Genomic DNA, 24,820 nt, shown 5'->3' on the forward strand with positions numbered 1-24,820 from the left:
GCTTGGTGTAAATAAAACTAAAATCGGCACCAAAAACAGCAAATGATGCGAGACGAGACGAGACGAGACTGAGCCTGCTTCATCAGATAGATTTAGTGGATTTACGATGACGAAGTTGTCAAAGAAAACCCAAATAAAAAAAAGGAAAAGAAACAATGATATTTGAAAAATTCAGAAAAACTTTCAAAAAATTGCAAAAACTGTGCACTTTAGTATTGATCGCATCACGTAAGGTGATCGACATGCAAATTCGCAATTTTGCGATTCTTTTCGATCAAGAATGACTACATTGACAAAAAAAAAAATTATGATTGAATTCATATCTCTTTAACCCTAAAAAAAAAATCGATGCCCCTGTAATTGATTTGCGGTGCTTTTTGGTAATTTTTTTTTATCGTCCTCTTAGCCTAATGCTGGATGTCATATCTTCATAAAGTATTCTCAATTCTAGAACTTTCAAATTTGGTGTACTGAGTGTTTTTTGTTTTTTGTCGTATTAGTGTACTAAGTTTATTCTCTCTTTTTTCCACCTTTTGTCATCCAAATTTTCCGCCACCATAATTACTAAAAAAAAATTTAGAAAAAAAGGACGATGACTTTATCCAGTTTCGAAGATAAACGGGTCAAATTCATCTTGACGAACCGGCATTTGAATTTTCCACATGTCCGGGTCAATGCGATTAGGTCACTAATAGAGACCAAAACATGAAAGTGATGGAAGTCAATTTCACTAAAATTCCAAAAAAGCAAGCGACTTGTCTAATGTCCTGTTAATCCCCACTATCCCACTTGTGGCTTCATGTTCCCCCCTAGGCTGGTGCTGCTCGGATGCCATGAGAATCTTCCGCAAAACCCCCCAAAAGCTTTCCCTTTCACCCGATCAACAACTTGCTCGACGCTTTTATGTACAACCCTCGGGGTTGGATATTACCGAGTTTATTACAAAACAAGACATATGATCATAAAATAAAAAAAAATAGATTAATATCACGAAAAGCCTAAACTGGAACAATTATGACAAATTTACCCTCAAATTAATTTTTTTGACCATCAAAAATACTAAATTAAGATACATGTGATAAGTTTGCCATCCGTTAATTTTCCGTTACATTTAACCGTCAAAATGTTGAGCTAGAAAACACGTGCCAACTGACTGGTACATCAATTTGGAAATTTTACCCTCTATTTGTCATATATATATATATATATATATATATATATCACTTTGGAGGTTTTCACAGTATTAGCCTAATTTGGTAAAAACTAACAGAGATCGAGGTTTTTAATGATTCAAAAATTAGTTTGAATTAAATTTATCACGATTGTACCAGTTTAAAAAAAATTTATGGTGATAAAATTAATTTAGAATAAATTTATCACATGCGCACGGAGATTTTTCATAATATTAATTAAAGAAAATAGAATCAAAGGGGGGAATTTCAAGAAAACGAGTCAAAATCCAAATGGTGAAAATGCCAGCCCGGCGCATTCCGCCGTATCTGGGGTAGGGATACCCTCAGTTCTTGTCTTCTGTGGGACCCTTTTGATGATTTTGATGTTTTTTGGCTCACCAAGACCTTTCGATCTTGGATGTCGGGACTGGTACAATAACGAGGTATTCCTGTCCCTTATTATTATTATTATTATTATTTCTCTCTTCTTGTTTTTTTTTTTTTTGGCTTATGGTCCACGAGCTACAAATTATGGCACGCTATTCTAAGCACTTTCCTTTGTCCTTTTCTTCTCTAATATTTTATTGAAGTGGTCCAACATTAGGGATAAATCAAATTCACGAGTGGATCAAGACCCATTTGATTCACACCCCCCTCTCGCGTAATTGAAAATCGCCTCGTGTTTTATAGCGTTAGAGCGACTCGATGAAAATTATCGGCGTCTGAATACCCTGTCGATCCGACAACAAAGTATCGTAGGTATCTGCCCGTGTCGATAGCGCAGATCAGATTGGTTGCTTATACCGTAACAATCCGAATAACCTTAACAATAAGATCATCCGGTAGATACGTTACAAAAGGAAGAATTCAATTAACATGGAAGCCTCCCGAAGACCAACCTCGTATGTCATGACGCCACGCGCGGCTGTGGGAGGGGAGTCCAAAAAAGCTGGCTCGACTGGGACCCGCATGAAATAAAAGAAAGGGTCCAACTTTCCACACGTGCCTTTTTCCCAAGGGAGGGGGGGGTCGACACGCGCGTCGAAGGCCACCGCTGCACTGACACGTGTGCCGAGCCTTGCAGTCCAACTGTCTGGTTGACCGAAGTCAAAACAATCTGATCCGCTACTCCCCGAGCGTGCACCCCCGATGCACCTGATAATATCTCATTTAATGGGGAGTGGGGATTGATTTTCTCATCTCGATTGGAGCAATTCCTTTATCGGATGACCAAGTTTCATCCTTTACGCTCAACAAAAATCGATTACTCGCTTACTTCGTCCTACGAAAAATTTCAATATCGCAAAACAGCTCAAATTAATAAATTTTCCCTTAAATATTAAATTAATATCACAAAGAATCCTAAACCGATACATCAATAACAATAGGTTAAACTTATTACGGATATGCTAATTTTGAGTTTTCCGTAATATTAATCCTAAACAAATAAATTCATAATTTTGCTGTTTTGTTATAGCTATGCTATATTAATGATCTTTTTTTATGATGCTAAATGTACACGACTTTTTCAAAACGCTAAGTATTGTGCTATACGGCTCGTTTACGAAGTTAGTAGACTAGCCGATACGAAGAGGTCTTTTTTTTTTTTTTTAATATCAAGTATTGACTGTTTCATAATTGTGAAAGAGTCGCTTTATTTAGGTACTGACTTTGCCAACTGGTAAATACAGTGCGGGGCATCTTCTTCCTATTTAAACTGCCTGCAACTCCAACCCACACCACAGCTTGCCATTTCTCTAGTCTCTCTCAATCTCAAGCTCAAGCTCAAGCTCAAGCTCTTTCTCTCCCCTTTTCACTACTCTCTCTCTCTCTCTCTCTCTCTCTCTCTAGGCTTCGCTTAGTCTAGAACTGGCTCACACTCGACCGCCAGCTCTGGAGGAGATTAAGCCCGCGAACCGGACGGCGGTCCGCGACCTTTACGAGGCCCTTCGACTCCGCGACTGTGACGCCGTCCACCGCATCCTCGCTCCCGACCTCGAGTGGTGGTTCCATGGCCCCCCCTCCCAGCAGTTCTTGATGCGCCTCCTCACTGGCGCCTCCCCCTCCGCCGCTGCATCCGACGACACCTTCCTCTTCGTCCCCGACTCCATCACCCCCTTCGGCCCCACCGTGCTCGCCGAGGGCTTCGACACCGCCCGCTCCATCTTCTGGGTCCACGCCTGGACGGTCTCCGCCGATGGGATAGTCACCCAGGTGAGGGAATACTTCAACACCTCGCTCACCGTCACGCGCTTCGGCGACTCCCCGCCCTCAGATCCTTCGACGGCCAAGATCAACTCGCTGCACTGCCAGTCGCTGTGGGAGAGCAGCGTGTCGAGCCGGGTCGGGAAGTCCGTGCCGGGTCTGGTTCTCGCCATATAACCAATCTCGCTCGCCGTATGTGTGGTGCAGCCGTTACTACAGTAGTGGAATAAAGGTTGCACGCGCTAGTGGTTGGCGACTGGCTCCCGGTGAACGGGCCAAAGTCTGGCCTAGGGCTACGAGGATGTGAGTCCTAAGGTCGTGTTCGTTTGTGTTTCTGTTTTGACTCTGTCGTTTTTTTTTTTAATTTTTTGGGTCAGAAACTCTGTCGTTTTGGTTTGTATTGTTTAGTGTTTGTAAAAAGAAGTGAAATGACGGGTCGACCCAGTTGGCGTTGGTCCCATCCTGTTGATGTGCATGTAATGTGGGGTTGCTCCTTCACAATAATAAGAATCTATTGTGCGTTTGATTGTCCTATGAATTTGACTTTGTCGGCTCATGCACAGTATTCATCATCCCATATTTGTGCGGGAGTGGCCCTCTTCGTTTCAATAATTCATGCTAATATAGCAAAAAACATGTTAATTCAAACTTTCTTTATGAGAAAATAGCATGCATGTAACACAAATTTTATAAAGTAGAATTCACTAGACGATTGATTAAACGTTGGTCATCTCGAGCGCGCAGTGGTCTTTCTTGATTAAGCAGAAAAAGGGACATGTAAAGGATAGTAAAATGCATAAATCGGGGAATTAGGGACCGAAAGCAATCGAATTTTAGATATAAAACTCCGAATTCATCTGAATGGGTACGACCGTCATCTTTTTTTTTTGTCAAAATAACATTTCATTCATTTTCTCGATCGACATACAAGAGAGAAATATCTCAGTTTAAATAGCACAACTTCAAACCCATATAAATTCCAAACAACTTCCAAACAGAACAAGTTTCAAATAATAAGAGAAATCATTAGAAAAACGTTATATGTCACACGCTCAAAAAAACACACCTATAACTTTTTTACACCAAAATCGACAGCCGATCACCGAATTCATTTTCAGTAATGAGCACATATCGAGAACTCCAGGTGATGCTACGGCTTTGCCTTTCGGCAGTGCACACCTATATTTAGCATCCCCAACACTATCATCGAGTAGTGTGAAAAGGTTAAACGACCTTAGATCTAACATCTATAAGAGCGAAACCTTCACGAAACTCCTCTAATCTTCTTCAAAACTGAACTTGTTCACCAACGAAATTCAAGGAAAATGAAACTCCGAAAACATACACACAAAAATCACAAATCTATACTAGATCGGGATAGAAATCTTCTCGAATCGGGAGAAAGAAAATTTCAAATATAGACTAAATCGGAAGAAAAATAGGTCCCAAACAGGAGGAAAACGAGAAAAAGTAGAGAAGCAAAGCACACTGAGAAGAAGGAGAGGGGGGAGGGAGAGGGAGAGAGAGGTCTCTCCCTCAAATATGATTGTGGTAGCTAGGAACCCCCAGGGTGGAGAAGGGGGAGAGAGAGGAATTTTTATTTATTTATTTATTGATGGTCATCTTTGAAAGGTGAGATAATGACATAAATGATTTTTCAACTTTGGATAAATGTACAGTGTGGCCTCTAAACTTTTAATTTATTCAATGTGATCCTCAAATTTTGTTTTAAGGTGCAATACGATCTCTAAACTTATAATTTATTTCATATGATCACTAAACTTTTGGTGCATATTCAATTTGATCCCCGAACTATATAAAACTATACAAAAAATCCAAGGAACACATTGAACAATAAAGACGACATTGCACATTGAGATAAAGTTCAAGAACCATATTGAACAAAATAAAAATTCAAGGACCGCATTGCAGGTTATGTCAAAAATTTAGATACCGTTTATCTCATTTTCCCTGAAAAGGTCTAACGTAAGGTTATGTTGAATTTCAAATGAACTGTATCGTCGGCGCCTATTATTTTGTTCGCATTAATCTTTCGTAGTCGTTTTAATTGCGTTCATTCACATCACAGGAAAGAGCAATTCCTGACCTTAGCTGATATTTAAAAAAAAAAAAAAGAGGTTGAGATGACGTGTAATGTATTCTCATAAGAACACATTTTGCATGGACAAAATCACATCAATTATATAACGAGATAAGAGCGTTGGAGGCATATGTCATTGTCTAACTTGTATTCGAGAAAACAATACATCTGCTTTGGGATGACATTTACTTGTGTCAAGCATATGGGGACCGTAGAGAATCATCCTCATCTTACTAAAATAGAAATTCCCTATTTATAAAAGACGAGAAAAATCATTGTAATGTGGAGAATGATGATATACATGAGCTGAGTCGAGTCGAGTCTAGTCGAATCGAAAATGAAGGCAATTAGTTTCTTTGTGAAGTTTGACGGCCCCCGCAACCTCACAAGAAGTCACGCGGAGATTTTGATTGATCGCAAAAGTTATTTATAAAGATGGTTTTAGATGATGGAGGGATGAACATATGAGTAGTTAAGATCAACATTTGAAATCACCATAAATTTATGAATAGAGGGATCAAGAAGAATCAATATCATGTCACTACAATAAAATCTTTCGATTATAAAGACGTGAAAATCGTTGTGGGGGGCGGCAGCGAGGGCTCACAGCCCTCGCCATTGGTGGTTCCCTTTTTTTTAAATTTTTTATTGTTTTGATTCTTTTTTAAGGCTATTTTCTGTTTAATTTTAATTTTTTTTAAAAAATAATTATTTTTAAGTTGAACAATCCACGTGGACGCCACGTGGGTTGTTTTTTAAAAAAATTGACACGTAACATTAAAAATTTAATAAAAAATACCACGTGTACTATTGGCCGGAATTAGCACATAAATAATCAATTTTGGCCGGAATTGGTACTTCGGTGATTGTTTTTTCTTCGATTTGGCACTTAAGTGATCCGAAAAATATATATATTGCCACTAAAGTGAGCGTCGTACACAAATATTGACACTCTTACTGTACTTTTGCCCTTAAAATATTATTCGCTCATGACTATAGGGACAATGAAGAATCATCCTCATCTTCCTAAAGCATATATTTTCATCTATAAAGGACGAGAAAATCTTTGTCATATGAGAAATGGTAAGGTAGACAAGTGAGTTGAAAACGATAACAGTTAATTTCTTTGAGAAAGTTGACGGCGGCCATAGCCTTACAAGAAATTACACACAAAGTTTTGATTGATCGGATAAATCGCTTACAGAGATGGCTCTAGATGATGCCGTAATGAGCACGCGAGTCAATAAGAACTATCCATGGACTCGCTATCGATTTCTTAGACTCCGGTTTCAAAAATCTAGATCTCAATACCTTGCTTGCCCGCCATGGCACATCTATTTCTTTCTTTCTTTCGCGAACAGTCGATAAAATAGAAATTTCGAAGATTAAATCGACACTTACATGTATAGTGTGAGTGAAATTGGAGACTAAAACAGTGTGAGTGAAAGATCTCCGGTTGGAAGAAAGAAACTGCGTTCTTGGTGGGCATAAGGAGACATCAAGTGTAACAACAAAAGGAAAAGGAAAAGGAAAAGGAAAGAAAAGCTCATGATCTCTGACACTGGGTACGTAGATGAAGCCTTGAATGCGTATTAAGTGATTCTCTTGACACGTCCAACATCGACGTGGAACCTCATGAAGATGATACATTCCAGTTTCTGCATGATTCTTCTAACCCTTTCATCTGAAAAGACAGAGACGTTGCAGAGGTAGATTCTTCGAGGTTTTGAACCCTAGTTGTAGGCACGGAGACCAAGAAGAACGAGACTTACGTTGTCCGACAAGACGAAAAATGTCCTTTAAAGACGAGACTTCTCAGCTGGATTCATGTAATGGCAGATATAAAAGAAGACTCAGAACATGAATTCTTGAATCGTTCTCGTGGAACAGGTAAGGCCCGTAAGGGTTGATGATTGAGAGAGCGACGAGCACGAGAAGAGCACAGCTGGTCCGCCTGCACATGCACAGAGAAAGGTGTACGTGATACGTGCATGTCAAATGAATTATTTGCGGCGTTCGCGACCTAAACACAATTTATGAATGTTAGTTCAGTCCTAAATCTTTACGCGAAGTTCCAATATAGTGCTTTACGGCCCTATTTTTGCTTAAAATCGATGTGAGGATCTAACCATCACTGGCCATCGGCGATTTTTGACAAAAATTAGCCTAAAGTCATGCAAAGGTTTTGTGATTCAATCGGCAGAATTTAAAAATTTTAGGTAAAATTTTGAAAAAGGGCTTCAAGTATCTTTATTTTCTCAAAAAAGGGCTTAAAGTAGACGTCATTTCAAATAAAAACCTAAAGTGCCCTATTTATTTCAAAAAGGGCCTTAGTAGGGGTATTTTCATTTTTTTATATTTTCGAATTTTTTTCCCATTGTCCTTTCCTTTTTCTCTTTTTTTTCCCATTTTCCTTTTCTCGTTTTTCCCTTTCCTCCATTGCAGGACGTCCCCGGCTTCTTCTTCTTGTTCCACCTCCAGCAACTCCAATTCTTATTTTGAGCAACAGAGGAATCCATGGAGTCCGCCATCTCTCTCTACACTCTCTCCTCCTCCTTCTCCTTCCTCCTCCTCCTCTTTCACCAACCTCACCTTCTCCTCTCTGAGCAAGTCTACGTCAACAACAAGCATGACGACACCACCAATGACAACTTCCCCGAGGGCTTCGCCTGCAACGGCCTCCGGAACTCCTGCCGCTCTTACGTCCCCTTCCTCGATCCACCCCCTTCTACGCCTCCCTCCTCTCCATCTGCTACCTCCTCAACTCGCAGCTGACCACAACCTCCACGACAAGAATAAGAAGGCCCTCCAGTTCATCGAGGACGTCACGGCTGCCGATGAGGTCTAGAGGCGGGTCCTCACCAAGATCCTCTGCTGCAATGCTCGCGTCGAGTACGTGCGTCGCTACGGCCTCGAAGGCCAGATCGATCGCGAGTCCTACAAGAAAACCATGCCCGTGATCACCTGACCTCCAGCCAGACATCGCTCGTATCATCCGGCAAGAAGTCTCCGATCCTCTACTCTCACCTCATTTTGGAGTTCCTTGCCGAGCACAGAACATGGCAGTTTTCTTCCCGGATCTTCATTTTTCCAACGGGCATGGGCCACTTTTTCAAGTCAAATGGACAAAAATGGATGATTCTTGCTTCTCGTCGAATGTTTGCCATGTCGTCGCCAAGTTGAGACAATTCTTGATTTGGTGCAGTTCAGGGATGTCCAAAGGAGAGAGCAAGATGATGCCCACCATCGAAGAGAAGCTAAGGCCGGCGATGGGTGGGAGAGGGGAGAGGAAAAAGAAAATAAAAGTAAAACAGAAAAATAAAAAAAAAAAAGAATAAATTTTAAAATGTAAAAGACGAAAGTATTTCTGTCCAGACCCTTCTTTGAAATAAATAAGATATGTTAGACCTTTATTTGAAACAAGATCCACTTCAAATTCTTTTTTTGAGAAATTGAGAATACTTTGAACTCTTTTTTGAAAATTTTTCAAAAGTTTAGAACCGATTGTAATCGTTAGTTTACTAAGCATTATCCTTCTGAAATAAGCATCGTGAGTTCTTGGGTCTACCAGTTCAGCCCAAAATTACTGGCATTTGCGTCCAGCAGTGATGTTTGTAATTCAAAATTCCCAGCAGTTCCATCAAACCATAATAGTAAAGTTTAAGAATTTTCTTAATTAAATTCGCAAAGTGTTTTCCTTCCCGATTGTAATGTCAACATCAACCTTTTTGGGAGCAACTATCCGTCTGCTAAGTGTGTCTCAGCTTCCTTAAAATCTGTTGGAGAGATTGCTGTCGGCTCGTCTAATCAGCCATTAAACGACAAGCAAAGCATGCGTATAATCGGCTGTCGTATTGCCTATATTCAAGCCCGTCATAGCACTTTCCATTTCATCACACTTTCTCGGAAGCATGAAGGAAATTATTCTTTGGGATGTTTTGGTATATCCCCCAGTTTTTTTTTTTCCCGAACAGAAGATGGTTAATTGAAAACTCAAACATGAGAAAGAAATTACAAATATTCAAATGTTTTAGTCTACGCCCTGGACTTGACCTTATGAAAAGATGGAGTCTTGATAATCATATGATTAGCAGCTTAGATGTAATATTACCCCGTGCTAATGATTTGGAGAATTCTAATCTCAGTTAAATATAAAGAGATTTCAGCTTTGTCTAATCGGTTAATCTTGAATTAATTCTTAGACTCTGTTTGTTTTTCGAAAAATGAATGATTTGAAAAGAAAAAATTCGGAAATGATCGCTTGTATAACTTACAGAATTTAAAAAAATAAAAAAAATTCTATTTTCCATGAATATGTTTAAATATAAATTATTGTCGGCGATGGAATTTTTTTTATTTACTAATTGCTCCAAGCTGCATAAACAATCATCTGTAGAAAGCTACTAAGGTTTTCGGCCATTGCCTTCAGTAGCACATAGGAAAGATTCAACTAATTTCACTTTGGTGCCCCTATACGATTTCAAGGTCGTCTTAGGAATAGAGTTCTTAGATATCAAACCAAAGCTGTACTTAATCGGTGGCAGCATTCATAGCAGATGAAATAGCTATCTATTATTTTACAAGAACCATGGCATGAGGTTTTCAAAAGAAAAATTAGTAAGTGAATTGACTGAATGAGCTATAAGTCCTGAGAGAGAGAGAGAGAGAGAGAGAGAGAGAGAGAGAGAGAGAGAGAGAGAGAGAGAGAGAGAGAGAGAGAGAGAGCCTATCTCTCTCCCCCTCTCTCTCCTTATGTACCTCTCGAGTATTATCCTGATAATGAATAGAATCTTTCTTTCGATAATTTTTTTTTTAGAAAACTATTTTCTAAATCATTCATTTTCATTGAAATAAGATGAGCCTTAATGGAGGCGTGGAAATTTTCGTCATTACAAGCTCCTTGTTGCAATGTTGATGTTTATCTGCAATTGTAAGGGTTGAGTCATGTTGTTAAGAGATAAGTGCGGTTTCATCGTGTCGTTAAGAGATAAGTGAGGTTTCGCTTAATCGCGTTACGATGGTCATGGAAGATGTGTCCATTGATGGTTGTCCGAGAAAATGAGTCTCATATGGCATCATTTGCAATGGAGAAATGACCTAGCCAAAAAACGCAATGATTTTGGAGTTTGCACACTTTTGGATATTTCGTTACCATTACTTAGCTAATGCATTCATATCGAGTAAAATCACTTTGTTACGAAATATAATTAGATAATGAAATGAGACTATCGATAAATGTGACTTAATTACTCCAATTCCATAAGATCTTGACATGACCATTCCACACACACCATTGGCAGTACGAGGAGAATGGATGTTAACATAATTGACTTTTTTTCTTTGTAAATTGTAAAGAGTGTTCATATCTGTGTCGGATTAGCCGTGCAATATAGGACATCTAGCGTCCTTGTCGGCAATCTCCGATCAAAATTAGTCGGAATGACTAAATTGATAAATCGTCAAAATGCTTAAAATTAAATTAATCAATTGAAAAGTTTATGATTGAATTGACACAAACACAATAGATGACATCAAAGGAATCCATTCACACATGAGAACTCAAAATTCAAGATTCGATCCATGTCTTGTCTGGGCTTTACTAGCTTGAAAGGGTTCCATTAGGATCTTCTTTGCTCCGAGATTCTCTAAGGAAGGATAATATAATCTAAGGGTGATCGATTTCAAGGTGGGTCGATTTTCACCCTGAAAATGGAAACGGAACGAATCGGCGTTTTTCTTCTTAGCGTCCCGCGCGATCCCATTTTGAAAGAGAAAAAGAAAAGACGATCTGATTTCATGAAGACGGAGATAACTATGGGATCGGGATATGCATAACGACTTCAATTCGGTGCAAGATGTGTCCTTGCTTGGATTTGCAACTTGGTCGTTTGTTATATAATAGGATCTTCGTTTGTTGTATCGACTAGATAGGGTTTTCGGTTTTTTAATGCTATATATATATATATATTGATTTGATTGGATGGCCTGAATAAATAGTCATACCTGGAATCAAAATCGGATTGATATTCATCAAACATTTTAGGAAAACGAAAACTGGATTGGCACTTGCACGAATATCTCAAAATCGACCGGTTCAGTCTGATGCCATCAAGATTCTTTCGCTTGCTCCTAATACAAGTTTTTTTTTGGGTCGAAGCCCCTAATATGAGGTCACTTGCACAAGTGATGACAAGATGAGATTCGAGCAAATCTTGCATGCTCTACTGTGCTGTACCTTCCAGCAGATTTCCTTTCCCATCTCTAGAAAATCAAGTAAAACGGGGATAAAAAAACCAAAAAAGAATGGATTTTTGACGAAATCGATCGCTATTTTCTACTCTATTCCTTCCAATTTGCTTCTATGGGGAAATCAATCCCTTCGGCGACGCGGCTCCAAGGCTTAGCGAGAATCGTCTCATCGTCAGACAAACTCCACCTGCCGAGACAAGCGAAACCCATTTCAAGAATCCGGGTCTCAACCCCAGAAGCGTCGAGACCCGGCGGCGGTGGGGTCCGAACCGACCCGAAGAAGATGGAGAGTCGCGCGAAGAGCTTGGAGCAGGAGGGGAGCGATCGGGTGCCGCTGGGTCAGGTAGTGTACGATTGCGCCAGGAGGTGGTTTCAAGACACATTGAGAGAGGCCAAGGCTGGTGATGGTGCTATGCAGGTCTTAGTTGGCCAGATGTACAACTCTGGCTATGGCGTGCCTAGAGACCCTCGAAAGGTTCCTCTGGATTTTCTGTTTTCATTTCGTATGATCATTTGGTTCTTTTCAATGGTGTGGATACCAGATAGATTGCAACTGTCTGCACTGCAGAATGTGAGCTCTCATTTGTATGCAATTGTTGTCTGGACATGTCATTTTACGTTCTTGAATTCAATGTGTTTATTGAGTGTTTGATTATGCAGTTTGCAAGTTTTGCCTTTTCCTGTCAAAGGTTATGTTTTTCTTTCCACATATGTTTTTACCATAGGATGTATGCTGTCTACATTTTTGCCCGACTGTGTATATGGGGATTGGTGATTACCTAGAGGTCCTACGATAGTTTGAGACCCAATTACTAATTAGCAGGGAGCAACCATTGTTAATGTAGACTTGATCGGGCCTCGTGTTGGTCAATCTCGATCCATATTGTCTTCTTAAAATCTCACGAACTTATTTGAAATTGTGTTTGGCCTTTTGATTTAATCAACAAGGGTCGTGCTTGGATTAATAAAGCATCAAAGGTTCGATCTTCAGTTTGGAAAGTAAGCGATAAACAGCCAGGTACTGATACTTTGGCTCACTCACTCCTTCCTTTTTCTCTGCATATACACATGGCAGGGGCTCGATCATTACTGTTGTTTTTGAACAATTTTTTCAGGTTACAATGCAAGTGACTCTGATTCCAGTGAGATGGACGGCAACAAAAAATAGATTTAGGGTGAGTAACAGTAATCATTTTTCACCTCATATGCCTATTGATTCATAATCATATGCAATTTTGATTCCTATTCATTGCTGATATACATTGGTACTGTTGAAATAGCATTGAATCTTTCATGTGCTGTTGGTCTGCATGAGACAAGACAAGCTTCTTTTTGTCTTCAAATACGTTTTCATAAGCTTTAAGTTTGTTTTTCCTTGCACTGTCCTGAGAATAAGACACATTACACAGTGTTATACCGTTTCTTTTCATGCTTTTGCACTTCCTTATGGTCTAGCTCTGATATTTTACTAAACTAAGGCATATTAATGCATTTCAACTAAATGACTCAAATCAAAATGACTTGATGCATGCTTCCAAATGACAATTTCAGTACTCATTTGAGAACAGGGCTACCACAGATTCAGGGTATTTCATATCTCATATGCCTTTTAATACTAAAGACATCTAACTTAGTCGTATAATACTCCTCTATCTGTCATCTTTTTGACCTCCTCAGAACTAATATGCAAAGGATAGGTGGACGGTTTTGTTAGGAAGTCATGGTAGTTGTACAAGGCAAACAGACAACACCTCTTTTCCTTCGAAATTGTGCACCTTCTTGTTTCCAAGTTGAAAAGGTCCTTTATGCTTATAGACAAAAGGGAAACAGAAAATTGAATGACTAGTTATCCAGAGCATTTCTGTTTTGGATGTGGTGCCCTCCCTTTTTTCTCTTCTTAGTTGCATGGTGCAACAAGCATCAGTTCAATTGATGAAAAATCAAACTTCTTTGTACCTGTATGTAACACATGGTTTCATCATGTCACTGAAGCATTACAGATCGTGTTCGCCAGAAAGAAACTTAGACATCACCTTTGAAACTGCACTTGTTTTGCTTTATCCTTCCCTTGTATTGTTTCCCTAATGACCATTGCATGATCTTTTTGTCGTATCTCTGTTTCTTTATTTCATTTTGCCCACATATGCTGCATCTTGTTCGGTTGCCTTTGCCACATTTTCCTAGTTTCTGGTTTCTTACTCTTGAGCAACACAGACAAAGCAAGACTGTCACTCTTTTTACTATGCGGGCAGACTTGGACTCTCTCCTTCCCGCTACTTAGACATGTCTATTGATCTCAAAGGTCCTTTGACTCCTCTCCTCTTCTGTTTGCATGCAGCCTATGAACTGCATCTGCTTTTTGTGGATACAAGCATCTGTTCGTGCTGCATTGGCTATGTAATCATCCTGTTGATGTTCAACAAAGACCGACCATGAATTGAATAGAATCAATTGCACAATGATTTGTGCTTCCTCTTTAACGTGGTATACTAATGTAGCTGAGGAAGTACGTTTGCTGAGAGAATGCTATCCTCCATCTTCATGTCAATGCGAAGAGCAATGTTTTCAAGGATGCTTCCTTTTTAAGTAAAACTAGGACTTCATTAAACATAGTTAAACATGACATATCCAAAACGGAGCACCATTGTTCACCGAATGACATAAGATAGTATTGCCACCTGAATCAGTATTGTCTTAAAGTAATTTGACAAGGAGGCACATAAAAAACAACAAGATTGTCCGCTAAATCCATGCCCAAGTTTGCCAAAGCATCAGCACAGCAGTTAGCCTCCCTGGACACATCGGACCTCCCTGTCAAACTCCTGCATCAAGGATGCTTTGTTTTTATGAGAACATTAGCTAGATGAGTCTTTAAAACATTCATTCATTTGACAGGATATCATATTCATGAAATTGATGATAATGCTTTAAATTTAATTACGTGGATAATTTGCCAGCACCTTTTTTTATGGTTCGTTCGAGATGCAAGACAGCCTCTCTGGAAAATTCGGGATAGGCTCTGCGCATCAAACGCTCAGCCGCTGCAATGCGGGGAGCCTTATGCATTGGGATGCCATTTTATTAAACGTGGCACATGGGAAAACATAAACCAGAATCACTAGGTCTCTCTTTCTCTTAACATGAGCCCGTCTTCATGTAGCGTATGAAGGACCAGCAAAAGTATAGATAGATTGATTGCATATGCATTTATACTCAAAATTCTGTTCGAAGGTAGCAACACTCTCTTCTGAGTGAATCTCAGGATACGCTACATTTGCCAGGTTTTCTTTTGCTTACGGTTTTGTTGATCATTTTTTATCTTTCCCTTGTCGTGATATACTTTCTCTTACAAGTTTTCTCTTAGTAGAATTTCCCTTAACAAAATTCGAGGCCGGCACCTTGCATGCTTTCACCATGTAATGGTTTCCTTTTCCTTGCGCATTGACTTTGAAGCCCTGTGATTTTCTAAGGATCCATTCTCGCCTTTATCAATGTTTAGTCATAGCTACACCTTCATAACCTCATCGAGCAAATAGAGTTTCATCTATTAGATCTTTCACTAATCCCAGATTTGTCGATTTGGTTAGGCTGTTCTACAATTTGCACTAGTGTTCAAATTAGCGTATATATACAACAGATGAGAAAGCATTTTCTTCTCTATATGAACCGAAAAGCTTTGAATAGATTGTAGTCCCAGTACTTCAACACTTCGCCAGCTGAATTTCCCATGAATGGCAAGAGGTTGAATCAGATTTGGTAAGCATCATCTCCCCTCTCGTCTATTCTTCCTCCATTCCCATGGCTCCTCAGGGTTTGAAGAAGCCCACAAGCCTACGCGCTTTGCCCGTGCATTCTTCTCCCACTGCTCACGCAACATTCAAGCTACAGAATTCATATAACACATAATTGGGTACAGCAATGCGAAGAATCAGTAGGCTACCTTTGCAAACTCTGCACGTTGGTCGTAGGCTGTGTAATGCCACGCCATCCCTTTCTTTAGCATCAACTCCTGTGCTTGGAGATGGAAAAGATTGAGGAATTGTAGAGGAAAAAGTGAAACTGAGAATGGAGTGCAAATACAAAGCGGCTCAACAACATGTAGGTACGTAAGCACTAGAAGCCATTGTCGATATTGTAAATATGCATTGCTATTCCTGCTCAATGGGCGGGCTTTGGCTTGTACAGCCTGAACTGCCCCAAAGCATTAAGCTGTGGTTCAGGTTCAGCTGTCAGCCAAAGTCCAACCATGAAGTGACGTTTCAGTCTAGAAAGCAAAAGAAAAGAGATCGATTGAGTGTAAAGTCAGTTTGATTAATCAGTCTTTGTCCAAGTATATCCAGTTATCTAATTCGTCTTGCTCCCCGCCTTTGCCTGGTCAAAGTTCCTGACTGATTACACGTAGGCTGTTGAACATACTTTTCAAAAAGTCGAGGCGAGGGGGAAGTAGGGTTTACCTGTACAAAGATGCCGTTGCAGTAAATATCTCCAACACACCGGCCATATCGATCTTCTCCATACACGTGAACTCTCAAACACTTACCTTCAACAATCTTTACAAGCTCGTCCTTAGCCTCTTTGCCGTATGGCATCAAACCCTCTGGAGCATCTATCCCCCTGCTTCATAAGGCAATTGTTCTTGGATGAATAAAGAGAAAATTTGCCAATCGGAATGCATCGAATACCTGTCTTTACCTGAGCCGAATTCGGTACTTCCGAGCAAGGACTTCCTCATTCCGAACATTTAATACCCTGCAGATAGACAACTATGATCAACCAGCGAATTACTCATGCAGGGATAGAAGAAACGTGACAGACGATGAGTGTGACTGTTCATAAGCAATCAGGATAACACACCGATATCCTGCGTCCACAATACTTTTGTGCAGTGCATCTGCACGAGTGTAGTCCCTCTGACCACGGGCTTCTGATCTTTCGATGGCCGCGATCTGGACGTCTTGTGGGACCAAGCACGATTCTCTCGGATCAGAAGTGCTAACGTACACGGTAATGGTGTCACCATCTGCCACAGCTCTTGCATCCACCTGGTCAAAGTTTACTGAAGACATTCAGAAGATTGTATGACAGATGTATTTGTTGTGAACTTCACTCTGAGTCTAGAGATCATCTCTTCATGGATCATATGAAAACTAAGGAACATTGGACTGATGCTTATAGGCGACGTGGTGTTATTAGGTCTGTCTAGAGTTGGAATTGGATATCTTGTCTAGCATACAATGTGATGTGTCGTATAGATTTAATGATGTTAAGCTAGCAAATTTTGTGTTGCCTTGATACTTGGAGGTCTGTAGGAACAAGAACTTGTTATAGTTGTAGCATATGATACTGATGTTACACTTATAGCTGCTGGTGCTATGTTGTAGCAGCTCTTCTGCTCTTTCAAGTTTATCAATGAAACGCTTGCTCGCATAGCAGAAAAAGAAGATATTCCGAAGATGCTACAGAGCAAATACATAGCAAGAAATTATGGAGTGTTGAGGAAGTTTTGGATTCATAACTGGAAGGGTGTGAAACTCAAACACCACTCCTTGAGGTAATACCACTGGAACTTCGGCTGTGGTCTCAACCAGGGTATGAGCAAGAGGTAGGCCATAGAAAGCCAACAAACCCTACCAAATCAGATGAAGTACAACAGCCAAAAATTAGGAAAAGGGTTAAAAACAATCAGCTCCTTCATTCCCCTGAGATAAATGGGAGTATAAAGCTAATGAAAAATCCAAGATTTTCACTTATTTTTGGCTGATTTACCTCAACATCAGCCTTCTGGTGTCTCTTCAGGGTCTGGACAACTAGACTTGATGCTTCTTCAGGTGTTCTCGGAGGGGGATTTGATTCTCTCCATGCTACTAGTAGCTTTCTATACCTTCATTTTCATTGAACCATTGCAGCAACAACAATAAAAATTTGAGCTTTGAGATTATGATATCGAAAGCTAATTTCTTCAGGACAGAGCAGAATCGCATTCCGAGAAAGTTAAGTACTGTGGCTGTAAAGTGAATCAATTTACCAATTAGCTTGAGCTTTCCTTGAAGAAGCCACATGGTTGCTTAGCCCCTCAGGAACCTTCAAACGCTCAACAGTATAAAAAGAGGAAAGAGAGAAGGAGAAAAAAAGGGAGAAATTCCACAGATTTCATCTCACTCCAATCTCAACCCCGAAATGACGGCGACCCGTCACCATTATCAGGGAAAAGAACTTGCCTTGGAGGTGATTTCGAAGTTGAACAGATCTTGGGCAAGAGCCGAGACTCCGACGGTCGCGGCGGAGACGCCGTGAGGGCCAAGAGAGTCGGAGTCTCCGGCGGCGGACGGCTTACAACAATGGCCGTATAGGAATCTGAGGGCGTTTCCCATCCGGGGCCTTCAAGCTCTGACAATTTGAAGACTGGCGACGATGGAGAAGGACGAAAGGAGAAGCTCAGAGAGAGGGAGAGAGGTGAATTTTGCAGAGAATAATCTTTTGATTGATGACGTTGGCTTTTCTCCTCCTCCGGGGAGAAAGAAATTACTTTCGAGCTTAATAGACGGGGAAAGAAAAGAGACCAATGAGAAGAAAGTGGACACGTGTCTCTCTCTTATTTGTTGGCGGAGTGCAATGGAGATGACTTCACCCTTTGATGATGGAGTGAAATTGAAAGGAGCCCTCGTGCGATTATGTTTCGGAGCCCGGTTCTCTTGAAAGGCACAAATTTTAGCTCTAAGTTCCATTTTGGTCCGAGTGTTTGTTTTTCATAAAATGATATCAATTTTGAACCGAGTTTCATTTCTGGCCCAAACTTCTTCTTCTTCTTCTTCTTCTTCTTTTAAATCTCGTAAGAAAGCACGAATTTTAACTCTGGTCTCATTTATGGCTTGAGCTTTTTTTGTCTAGTAAAAGAAAAAAACACAAACTTTAAGTCAGTACCAAATTTGGCACTTGTCAAGCTTTCGTCCAATAATGTCGTGAAAATTTGACGTGTTATTTCATGTGTATTTGACAGAAAAAAATTACCAAAAAAGTCATACGCATATTGCAATTGTGCCAATTTGGTTCTAAACCTTTTTTGTGCCAATTCAATTCTAAACATTTTGCATTTTTCCAATTCAATCCTTCCGGTTAACTTTGAACGACCAACGCCGACATGGCAATTTTTAATAATACTTTAATATTCTTTCAAATTTATTTAAATTTTTTTTCCTTCTTGTTCTTCCTCTAATCGATCGGCAACCGGCCAAAAGCGAGAGCCAACGAGGTCGACCTCGCCTAGCCACAACGAGGCTGAGCCTTGCCATGATCTTGCTAGAGTGGACATTAATCCTTGAAATGATCTTGCCACTCATTTGTGTCTTAATCAAGCCTTGGCCGTGTTAATACGTGCAAATTTATTTCGGGCTTAATCTATCGTGAGTAAAATTGGTCCTGTGTTGACAGACATCTCACAGGCGATCTTTGTGGCAATAGACCGCATTTTTGAATAGGAATATGTTTGAAAAGTGTCCCTAGTGAACTTAATAAGCATCATTAAATATGCTTTGAATTTACAAATTTATAATGTTTAAGATAATTAGCCTTCACAAAAGTTTGAAAAGGTTTTTGGGCTCGCCTTTGCATGATGTGGTGACTACAGTCTCATGGGCCGAGTCATGATGTTGGGCCTTGGTTAGAATGTGGGCCCATTTGAATTCTGTTATTTAGATTAAAAATCCCATTGAAGCCGTATTCCATATTATTTTTTTATGGCAAAAGATCATGCAAAGATCCAATGAGCAAGTCCGCCATCGAGATTTAGGTTACGGGGTATTATCGGCTAGTGCGAGCCCAACCGCTCTTCGATGTCTGTATATTCGGTCTCCGAGACCCCCCGGGGGCTCTTCGTTGTCGGTCTATTCACTTGAGTCGTCTAGAAATGATCTAATAGCTTTGATCAATTAAGGTTCGAGTTTACGTGACGATTTTCATGCGTCCTGTTTGGGCACAGGCATGTCTATCAAAGTTTGGAGCAGTGCATTCCATTGCCAATGTAATTCATCTACCCCAGATGCCATTCGTATCCCATGAGAAACCAAAAGAAAAAAAGAAGGCAAGACCTCTGTTGCAAAGCAGAATTAGTCATCCTTCCACATGACACTCGGTTCTCTTTCACTTGCAGTTCTGTTGATCATTGTTAATCTTTCCCTAGCCAATATTTACTCTCTCTTCCATGTTTTCTCTTAGTATATTTACCATCCCCGAAATCCTAGACCGGCACCTTTCACGCTTTCAATATGTGACGGCGCCCTTTCGACGCATTGAGCGGCTTTGGATCCCCGCGATTTTCTTAGGATTCATTTTCAGCATTTTATCAATGTTTAGTCATAGCTACACCTTCCACAACCCCCTGGAACAAGCAGAGCTTAGTACATTAGATCCTTCACTGATCTTATATGATGATTTGGCTAAGGCTGTCCGAGGTTTTGCAGTAGATTTGCATACATTACGACAGATGATAAAGCATATTGATCGTATCATTCGGAAAGATATGAGTATCCCAGTGCATCAATGCTTGGCCAGCTGCATTTCCCCAGGATGGCGAAAGGCTGAATCATATTCGGGTGAAGTCATCTCCCCTCTCGTTTATTCTTCCTCCATTCCCATGGCTCCTCAGGGTTTGGTGAAGCCCACAAGCCTACGCGCTTTGCCCGTGCATTCTTCTCCCACTGCTCATGCAAACGTTCAAGGCACAGACTTCGTATCACATATAATCGGGTGCAGCAATACAAATAATCAGCAGGCTACCTTTGCAAGCTCTGCGCGTTGGTCGTATGCTGCGTAATGCCATGCCATCCCTTTCTTGAGCATCAACTCCTGTGGTTGGAGATGGAAATGAATGACGAATTGTATATGAAAAAGAGGAGCTGACATTAGAGTGTGATTACAGAAGCGGCTCAACAAAATGCTGGTGGTATGTAATCTCTAGAAGCCATTGTTGATATGGTAAATTTGCATTTGCTATTCTAGCTCAATGGGCGGGCTTTGGCTCGTCCAGCCTGACCTCCCCAAAAGCATGAAGCTATGGTTCAGTTTGGCTGTCTGCCCAAGTCCAATGATGAAATGAAGTTTCAGTTTAGAAAACAAAAGAAAATATTGATTGAGCATAAAGCCAGTTTGATCCATTAGTCTTTGTCCAAGCATGTTTGACTCGTCTTTCTCGCCTCAGCCTGATTAAATTTCCTCACTGATGACTCGTAGGCCTTTGAACATACTTGTAAAAAGGTCGAGGCTAGGGAGAACTCGGGTTTACCTGTACAAAGTTGCCATTGCAGTATATATCTCCTACGCTCCGGCTGTATCGATCTTCTCCATACACAAGAACTCTCAAACACTTTCCTTCAACAATCTTTACAAGCTCGTCCTTAGCCTCTTTGCCGTATGGCATCAAACCCTCTGGAGCATCTATCCCCCTGCTTCATAAGGCAATTGTTCTTGGATGAATAAAGAGAAAATTTGCCAATTGGAATGCATCAAATACCTGTCTTTACCTGAGCCGAATTCGGTACTTCCGAGCAAGGACTTCCTCATTTTGAACATTTAATACCCTACAGATAGGCAGCTATGATCAACTAGTGAATTACACTTGCAGGGATAGAAGAAATGTGACAGACGACGAAGGTGACTGTTCATAAGCGAGCAGGATAACACACCGATATCCAGCGTCGACAATACTTTTGTGCAGTGCATCTGCACGATTGTAGTCCCTCTGAGCACGGGCTTCTGATCTTTCGAGGGCCGCAATCTGGACGTCTTGTGGGACCAAGCACGATTCTCTCGGATCAGAAGTGCTAACGTACACGGTAATGGTGTCGCCATCTGCCACAGCCCTTGCATCCACCTGGTCAAAGTTTACTGACGACATTCAGAAGATTGTATGACAGCTGTATTTGTTGTGAACTTCACTCTGAGTCTAGAGATCATTTCTTCATGGACCGTGTGAAAGCTAAGGAACTTTGGGCTGATGCTTATAGGCGACGTGGTGTTATTAGATCTGCCCAGAGTTGGAATTGGATTTCTTGTCTTAGAATACAAAGTGAAGCGTTGTATAGATTTAATGATGTTAAGCTAGCAAATTTTGTGTTGCCTTGATACTTGAAGGTATGTAGGAACTGGGAACTTGTTATAGTTGTTGTACTTGCAGCTGATGATACTGATGCTACACGTGGAGCTGCCGGTGCCATGTAGTAGCATCTCTGCAGCTCTTTTAAGTTAGTCAATGAAATGCTTCCTTGAATAGGAAAAATATTGAAGATATTCAGAAGATGCTACAGAGCAAATGCATAGAAAGAGGTTATGGGGTGTTGAGGAAGTTTTGGGTTCATAACTGGAAGTGTGTGAAACTCAAACATCACTCCTTGAGGCAATGCCACTGGAACTTCGGCTGTGACCTCAACCAGGGTGTGAGGAAGAGGTAGGCCATAGAAAGCCAACAAACCCTACCACATCAGATGAAGTGCAACAGCCAAAAATTAGTAAAGGTCAAAATAAAAAATCAGCTCCTCCATATGGGAGTGAAAAGCTTATGAAAAAATTCAAGATTTTCACTTATTTTTGGTTGATTTACCTCAACATCAGCCTTCTGGTGATTCTTCAGGGTCTGGAGAACAAGCCTTGATGCTTCTTCGGGTGTTTTTGGAGGAGGATGTGATTCCCTCCATGCCACTAGTAGCTTTCTATACCTTCATTTTATTAAACCATTGCAATAACAATCATAAAAATTTGAACTTCAAGATTATGAAATCAAGCTAATTTCTTCAGGACAGAGCAGAATCCCGTTTCAAGAAACTAGTAATGCAAGTGTAAAGTAAAACAGTTTACCAACTAGCCTGAGCTTTCCTGGAAGAAACCACATGGTTGCTTAGCCCCTCAGGAACCTTCATTCAGACACTCAACAGTATAAGTGAAAAAAAAAAACAACAGGAGGAAAAAGTCGCACAAATTTTCATCTTGGTCCAATCTCAACCCCGAAATGAGAGTGACCAATCACCATTATCAGGGAAAAGAGCTTGCCTTGGAGGTGATTTCGAAGTTGAGCAGATCTTGGGCAAGAGCCGAGACGCCGACGGTCGCGGCGGAGACGCCGTGAGGGCCGAGGGAGTCGGAGTCGCCGAAGACGGACGGCTGCCAACAATGGGCGTACAGGAACCTGAGGGCCTTCCCCAAAAGATTCATCTCCGATAGCTTCAAGTGTGACGAGGATGGAGAAGGAAGAAAGAAAGAAGCGGAGAGAGGAGTCGGATTTGGTGGAAGAACTGCTGATCGGCAGCGCGTTGACGTTGACGTTGACTACTCGCTGCTTCGGGATGAAGAAATTTGCGAGCAGAGCGAGGATAAAATATTGGCTACAGACCAGGTATTGCTGATCTGGTCCCCATGTCCACCCATCATGCCACACGTGTCCGGAACGGCCCCACCAGAATGAGAAGAAAGTGGACACGTGTCTCGTTGTTGTTTGCTGGTAATGTGCGACTTTTACCAAAGTTTGTCCAGCTTGACTACGAGGAAGATGCTTCTTTCATGATATTTATCTTATCAGATTGAGTGGAACACAATCATGCCGCCCTCAATTTTGCTCTTCTTTTTAATCCCTTTAGTTTGCGAAAGAGGGTGCAGCTTGTCCGAACGCCAAGGGATAAAGCTGCCCACGAGGAAGAGTCGGGCCGCCCATTCTCCCGTAGTTGTAGTGGCCGAAAGAGGGTGCAGCTTGTCCGAACACCAAGGGAGGAAGATGCCCACGAGGAGGAGTTGGGCTGCCCGTTCTCCCGTAGTTGGGATTGCCGACAGAGGATGCAGCATGTCCGAACGCCATGGGAGGAAGCTGGCGAGAAGAAGCCGATGGCATTGTGGCAACACCCCGATGCATGGACCGCGAAGAGCAGGAATATGGCGAGGCGTCTGGTAGTAGCCATTGGATCGTGAATGATGTGGCGATGGGTCGTGAAGGATGTGGGGATGCTGGAGGTGACGCTGCTTAAATAGTACCAATGTGTTGTTTTTTTTATTCCTATTTTGAACACTTGAGATCATCAACACTTAATTTTCACTTAATTTGACAAAAAAGAACTACCCATATGCTGTGTTTTATAGGAGCAATAAGAAGAAAGGAAAGGAATTCTAAAGCCCCATTCTAGTTTGGATTACAAAAAAAAAAAAAAAACAGAAGACATTGGATTGAAATGTTGTCCAAGCTAGGAAATTTATACAACTTAAGAAAGTTTCTCTTGACATTTATAGAATTAATTCTATGTGCCATTAAAATAAGATAAAATTTCAAAAGGTCCCTAAAATAAGGGTATTTTCTAAAAGGCTCGTGCTTTTTCCACTCCCCTTATGGCTTTAACGCTCCTTTTTGTATATGTTTTGACAATCCTATCATTTGTGTGTCGCCCACCAATCCGATACAGTTTTATATGATTTTTTTTTTCAGTTTATTGTTTTATTTAGTTTATTTTTTTTCTTGCGGGTCCCACCTTGCTCCTTTTCTTCTTCTTCTTCTTCCTCCTTCCCACGTCTCCCACTCGTCTCTTTTTTTTTTTTTTTTTATCCTGCACGATGTTAGCTACAACGCGTCCCTCTCCTTCCCAAAACCCCGAATAGCTTTGCCACTTTACCATGTTGTCCCAAATAGGATAAACGGAAGGAACAAACACACAAAATAACATGTGTTTCACTAATTTGCTTCCAAGTCATGAGATGGCACCCTAAGAGCCATTTGGCGTGGATGCAAAGATCTGAGATAAAAACTGGGACGAAATATCCAATGATGCATCATCATCCGTGTTCAATAGTCAATCCCGACATGTTCGGTGTGGTTCAATGTCACATGCCTTCCTGTAAGTACACAACCTTATGTTCATGAAATAAACAAAGGAGCAAGCAAATGTCAAGTGTTCAACATATTTATAAAGCAAGTAAACATCCCTCACATGATTTTGATATCGGCAAAGACTATAGTGGACAGGATTGATGGCTGTAAGGGTGACAATCTAATGTCCATAGAGTCAGACGAGCGCCGATATGCACAGTGGATGCTAATTACATGTTGAGTTTCTCCAAAAGTAGCATA

At 40.8% G+C, this 24,820-nt stretch overlaps 4 protein-coding genes and 2 long non-coding RNA genes across 10 annotated transcripts; 3 read left to right on the plus strand and 3 right to left on the minus strand.

Moving 5' to 3' along the window:
- Window positions 1–190: 190 nt before the first annotated feature.
- On the plus strand, window positions 191–17,483 carry LOC125316147. The gene is made up of 3 exons (XR_007199467.1): window positions 191–202; window positions 7,424–7,426; window positions 17,167–17,483. It is a non-coding gene; the product is annotated as an uncharacterized LOC125316147 (long non-coding RNA).
- On the plus strand, window positions 2,907–3,904 carry LOC115748086 (wound-induced protein 1-like). The gene has a single exon (XM_030684488.2). It carries the CDS (start codon window positions 3,210–3,212, stop codon window positions 3,552–3,554), a length of 345 nt encoding a protein of 114 aa, XP_030540348.2. The 5' UTR covers window positions 2,907–3,209; the 3' UTR covers window positions 3,555–3,904.
- Window positions 11,787–14,293, plus strand: LOC115748085. 3 transcript variants are annotated; one of them, XM_030684487.2, is made up of 4 exons: window positions 11,787–12,202; window positions 12,676–12,745; window positions 12,843–12,902; window positions 13,976–14,293. In XM_030684487.2, exons 1-3 carry the CDS (start codon window positions 11,840–11,842, stop codon window positions 12,893–12,895), a joined length of 486 nt encoding a protein of 161 aa, XP_030540347.1. In that variant the 5' UTR covers window positions 11,787–11,839; the 3' UTR covers window positions 12,896–12,902; window positions 13,976–14,293. The 3 variants fall into 3 exon arrangements, with proteins under 3 accessions (XP_030540347.1, XP_030540346.1, XP_048139515.1); XM_030684486.2 differs by having other exon boundaries at window positions 11,788–12,202; window positions 14,066–14,293; XM_048283558.1 differs by having other exon boundaries at window positions 11,788–12,202; window positions 12,843–12,898; window positions 14,063–14,293.
- Window positions 13,459–14,070, minus strand: LOC125316146. The gene is made up of 2 exons (XR_007199466.1): window positions 13,761–14,070; window positions 13,459–13,683 (listed from the first exon to the last, which is right to left on the minus strand). It is a non-coding gene; the product is annotated as an uncharacterized LOC125316146 (long non-coding RNA).
- On the minus strand, window positions 15,298–18,194 carry LOC115748084 (staphylococcal-like nuclease CAN2). Its single transcript, XM_030684483.2, has 9 exons — window positions 17,946–18,194; window positions 17,753–17,808; window positions 17,494–17,608; window positions 17,244–17,354; window positions 16,582–16,769; window positions 16,420–16,476; window positions 16,182–16,341; window positions 15,668–15,736; window positions 15,298–15,589 (listed from the first exon to the last, which is right to left on the minus strand). The coding sequence occupies exons 1-9, from the start codon at window positions 18,096–18,098 to the stop codon at window positions 15,491–15,493; spliced, it is 1,008 nt and encodes a 335-aa protein (XP_030540343.1). The 5' UTR covers window positions 18,099–18,194; the 3' UTR covers window positions 15,298–15,490.
- A 1,911-nt stretch (window positions 18,195–20,105) lies between these two features.
- Window positions 20,106–22,987, minus strand: LOC115748083 (staphylococcal-like nuclease CAN2). Of its 3 annotated transcripts, none has more exons than XM_030684482.2 (9): window positions 22,765–22,987; window positions 22,573–22,628; window positions 22,319–22,433; window positions 22,080–22,190; window positions 21,405–21,592; window positions 21,243–21,299; window positions 21,005–21,164; window positions 20,500–20,568; window positions 20,106–20,420 (listed from the first exon to the last, which is right to left on the minus strand). In XM_030684482.2, exons 1-9 carry the CDS (start codon window positions 22,924–22,926, stop codon window positions 20,322–20,324), a joined length of 1,017 nt encoding a protein of 338 aa, XP_030540342.1. In that variant the 5' UTR covers window positions 22,927–22,987; the 3' UTR covers window positions 20,106–20,321. The 3 variants fall into 3 exon arrangements, 1 of the variants encoding a protein (XP_030540342.1); XR_007199465.1 differs by having other exon boundaries at window positions 20,341–20,420; window positions 20,500–20,758; XR_007199464.1 differs by having other exon boundaries at window positions 20,341–20,420; window positions 20,500–20,773.
- Between the last annotated feature and the right edge of the window lie 1,833 nt (window positions 22,988–24,820).

Source organism: Rhodamnia argentea, chromosome 8, assembly GCF_020921035.1.
Source record: "Rhodamnia argentea isolate NSW1041297 chromosome 8, ASM2092103v1, whole genome shotgun sequence".
Classification (NCBI taxonomy): domain Eukaryota; kingdom Viridiplantae; phylum Streptophyta; class Magnoliopsida; order Myrtales; family Myrtaceae; genus Rhodamnia; species Rhodamnia argentea.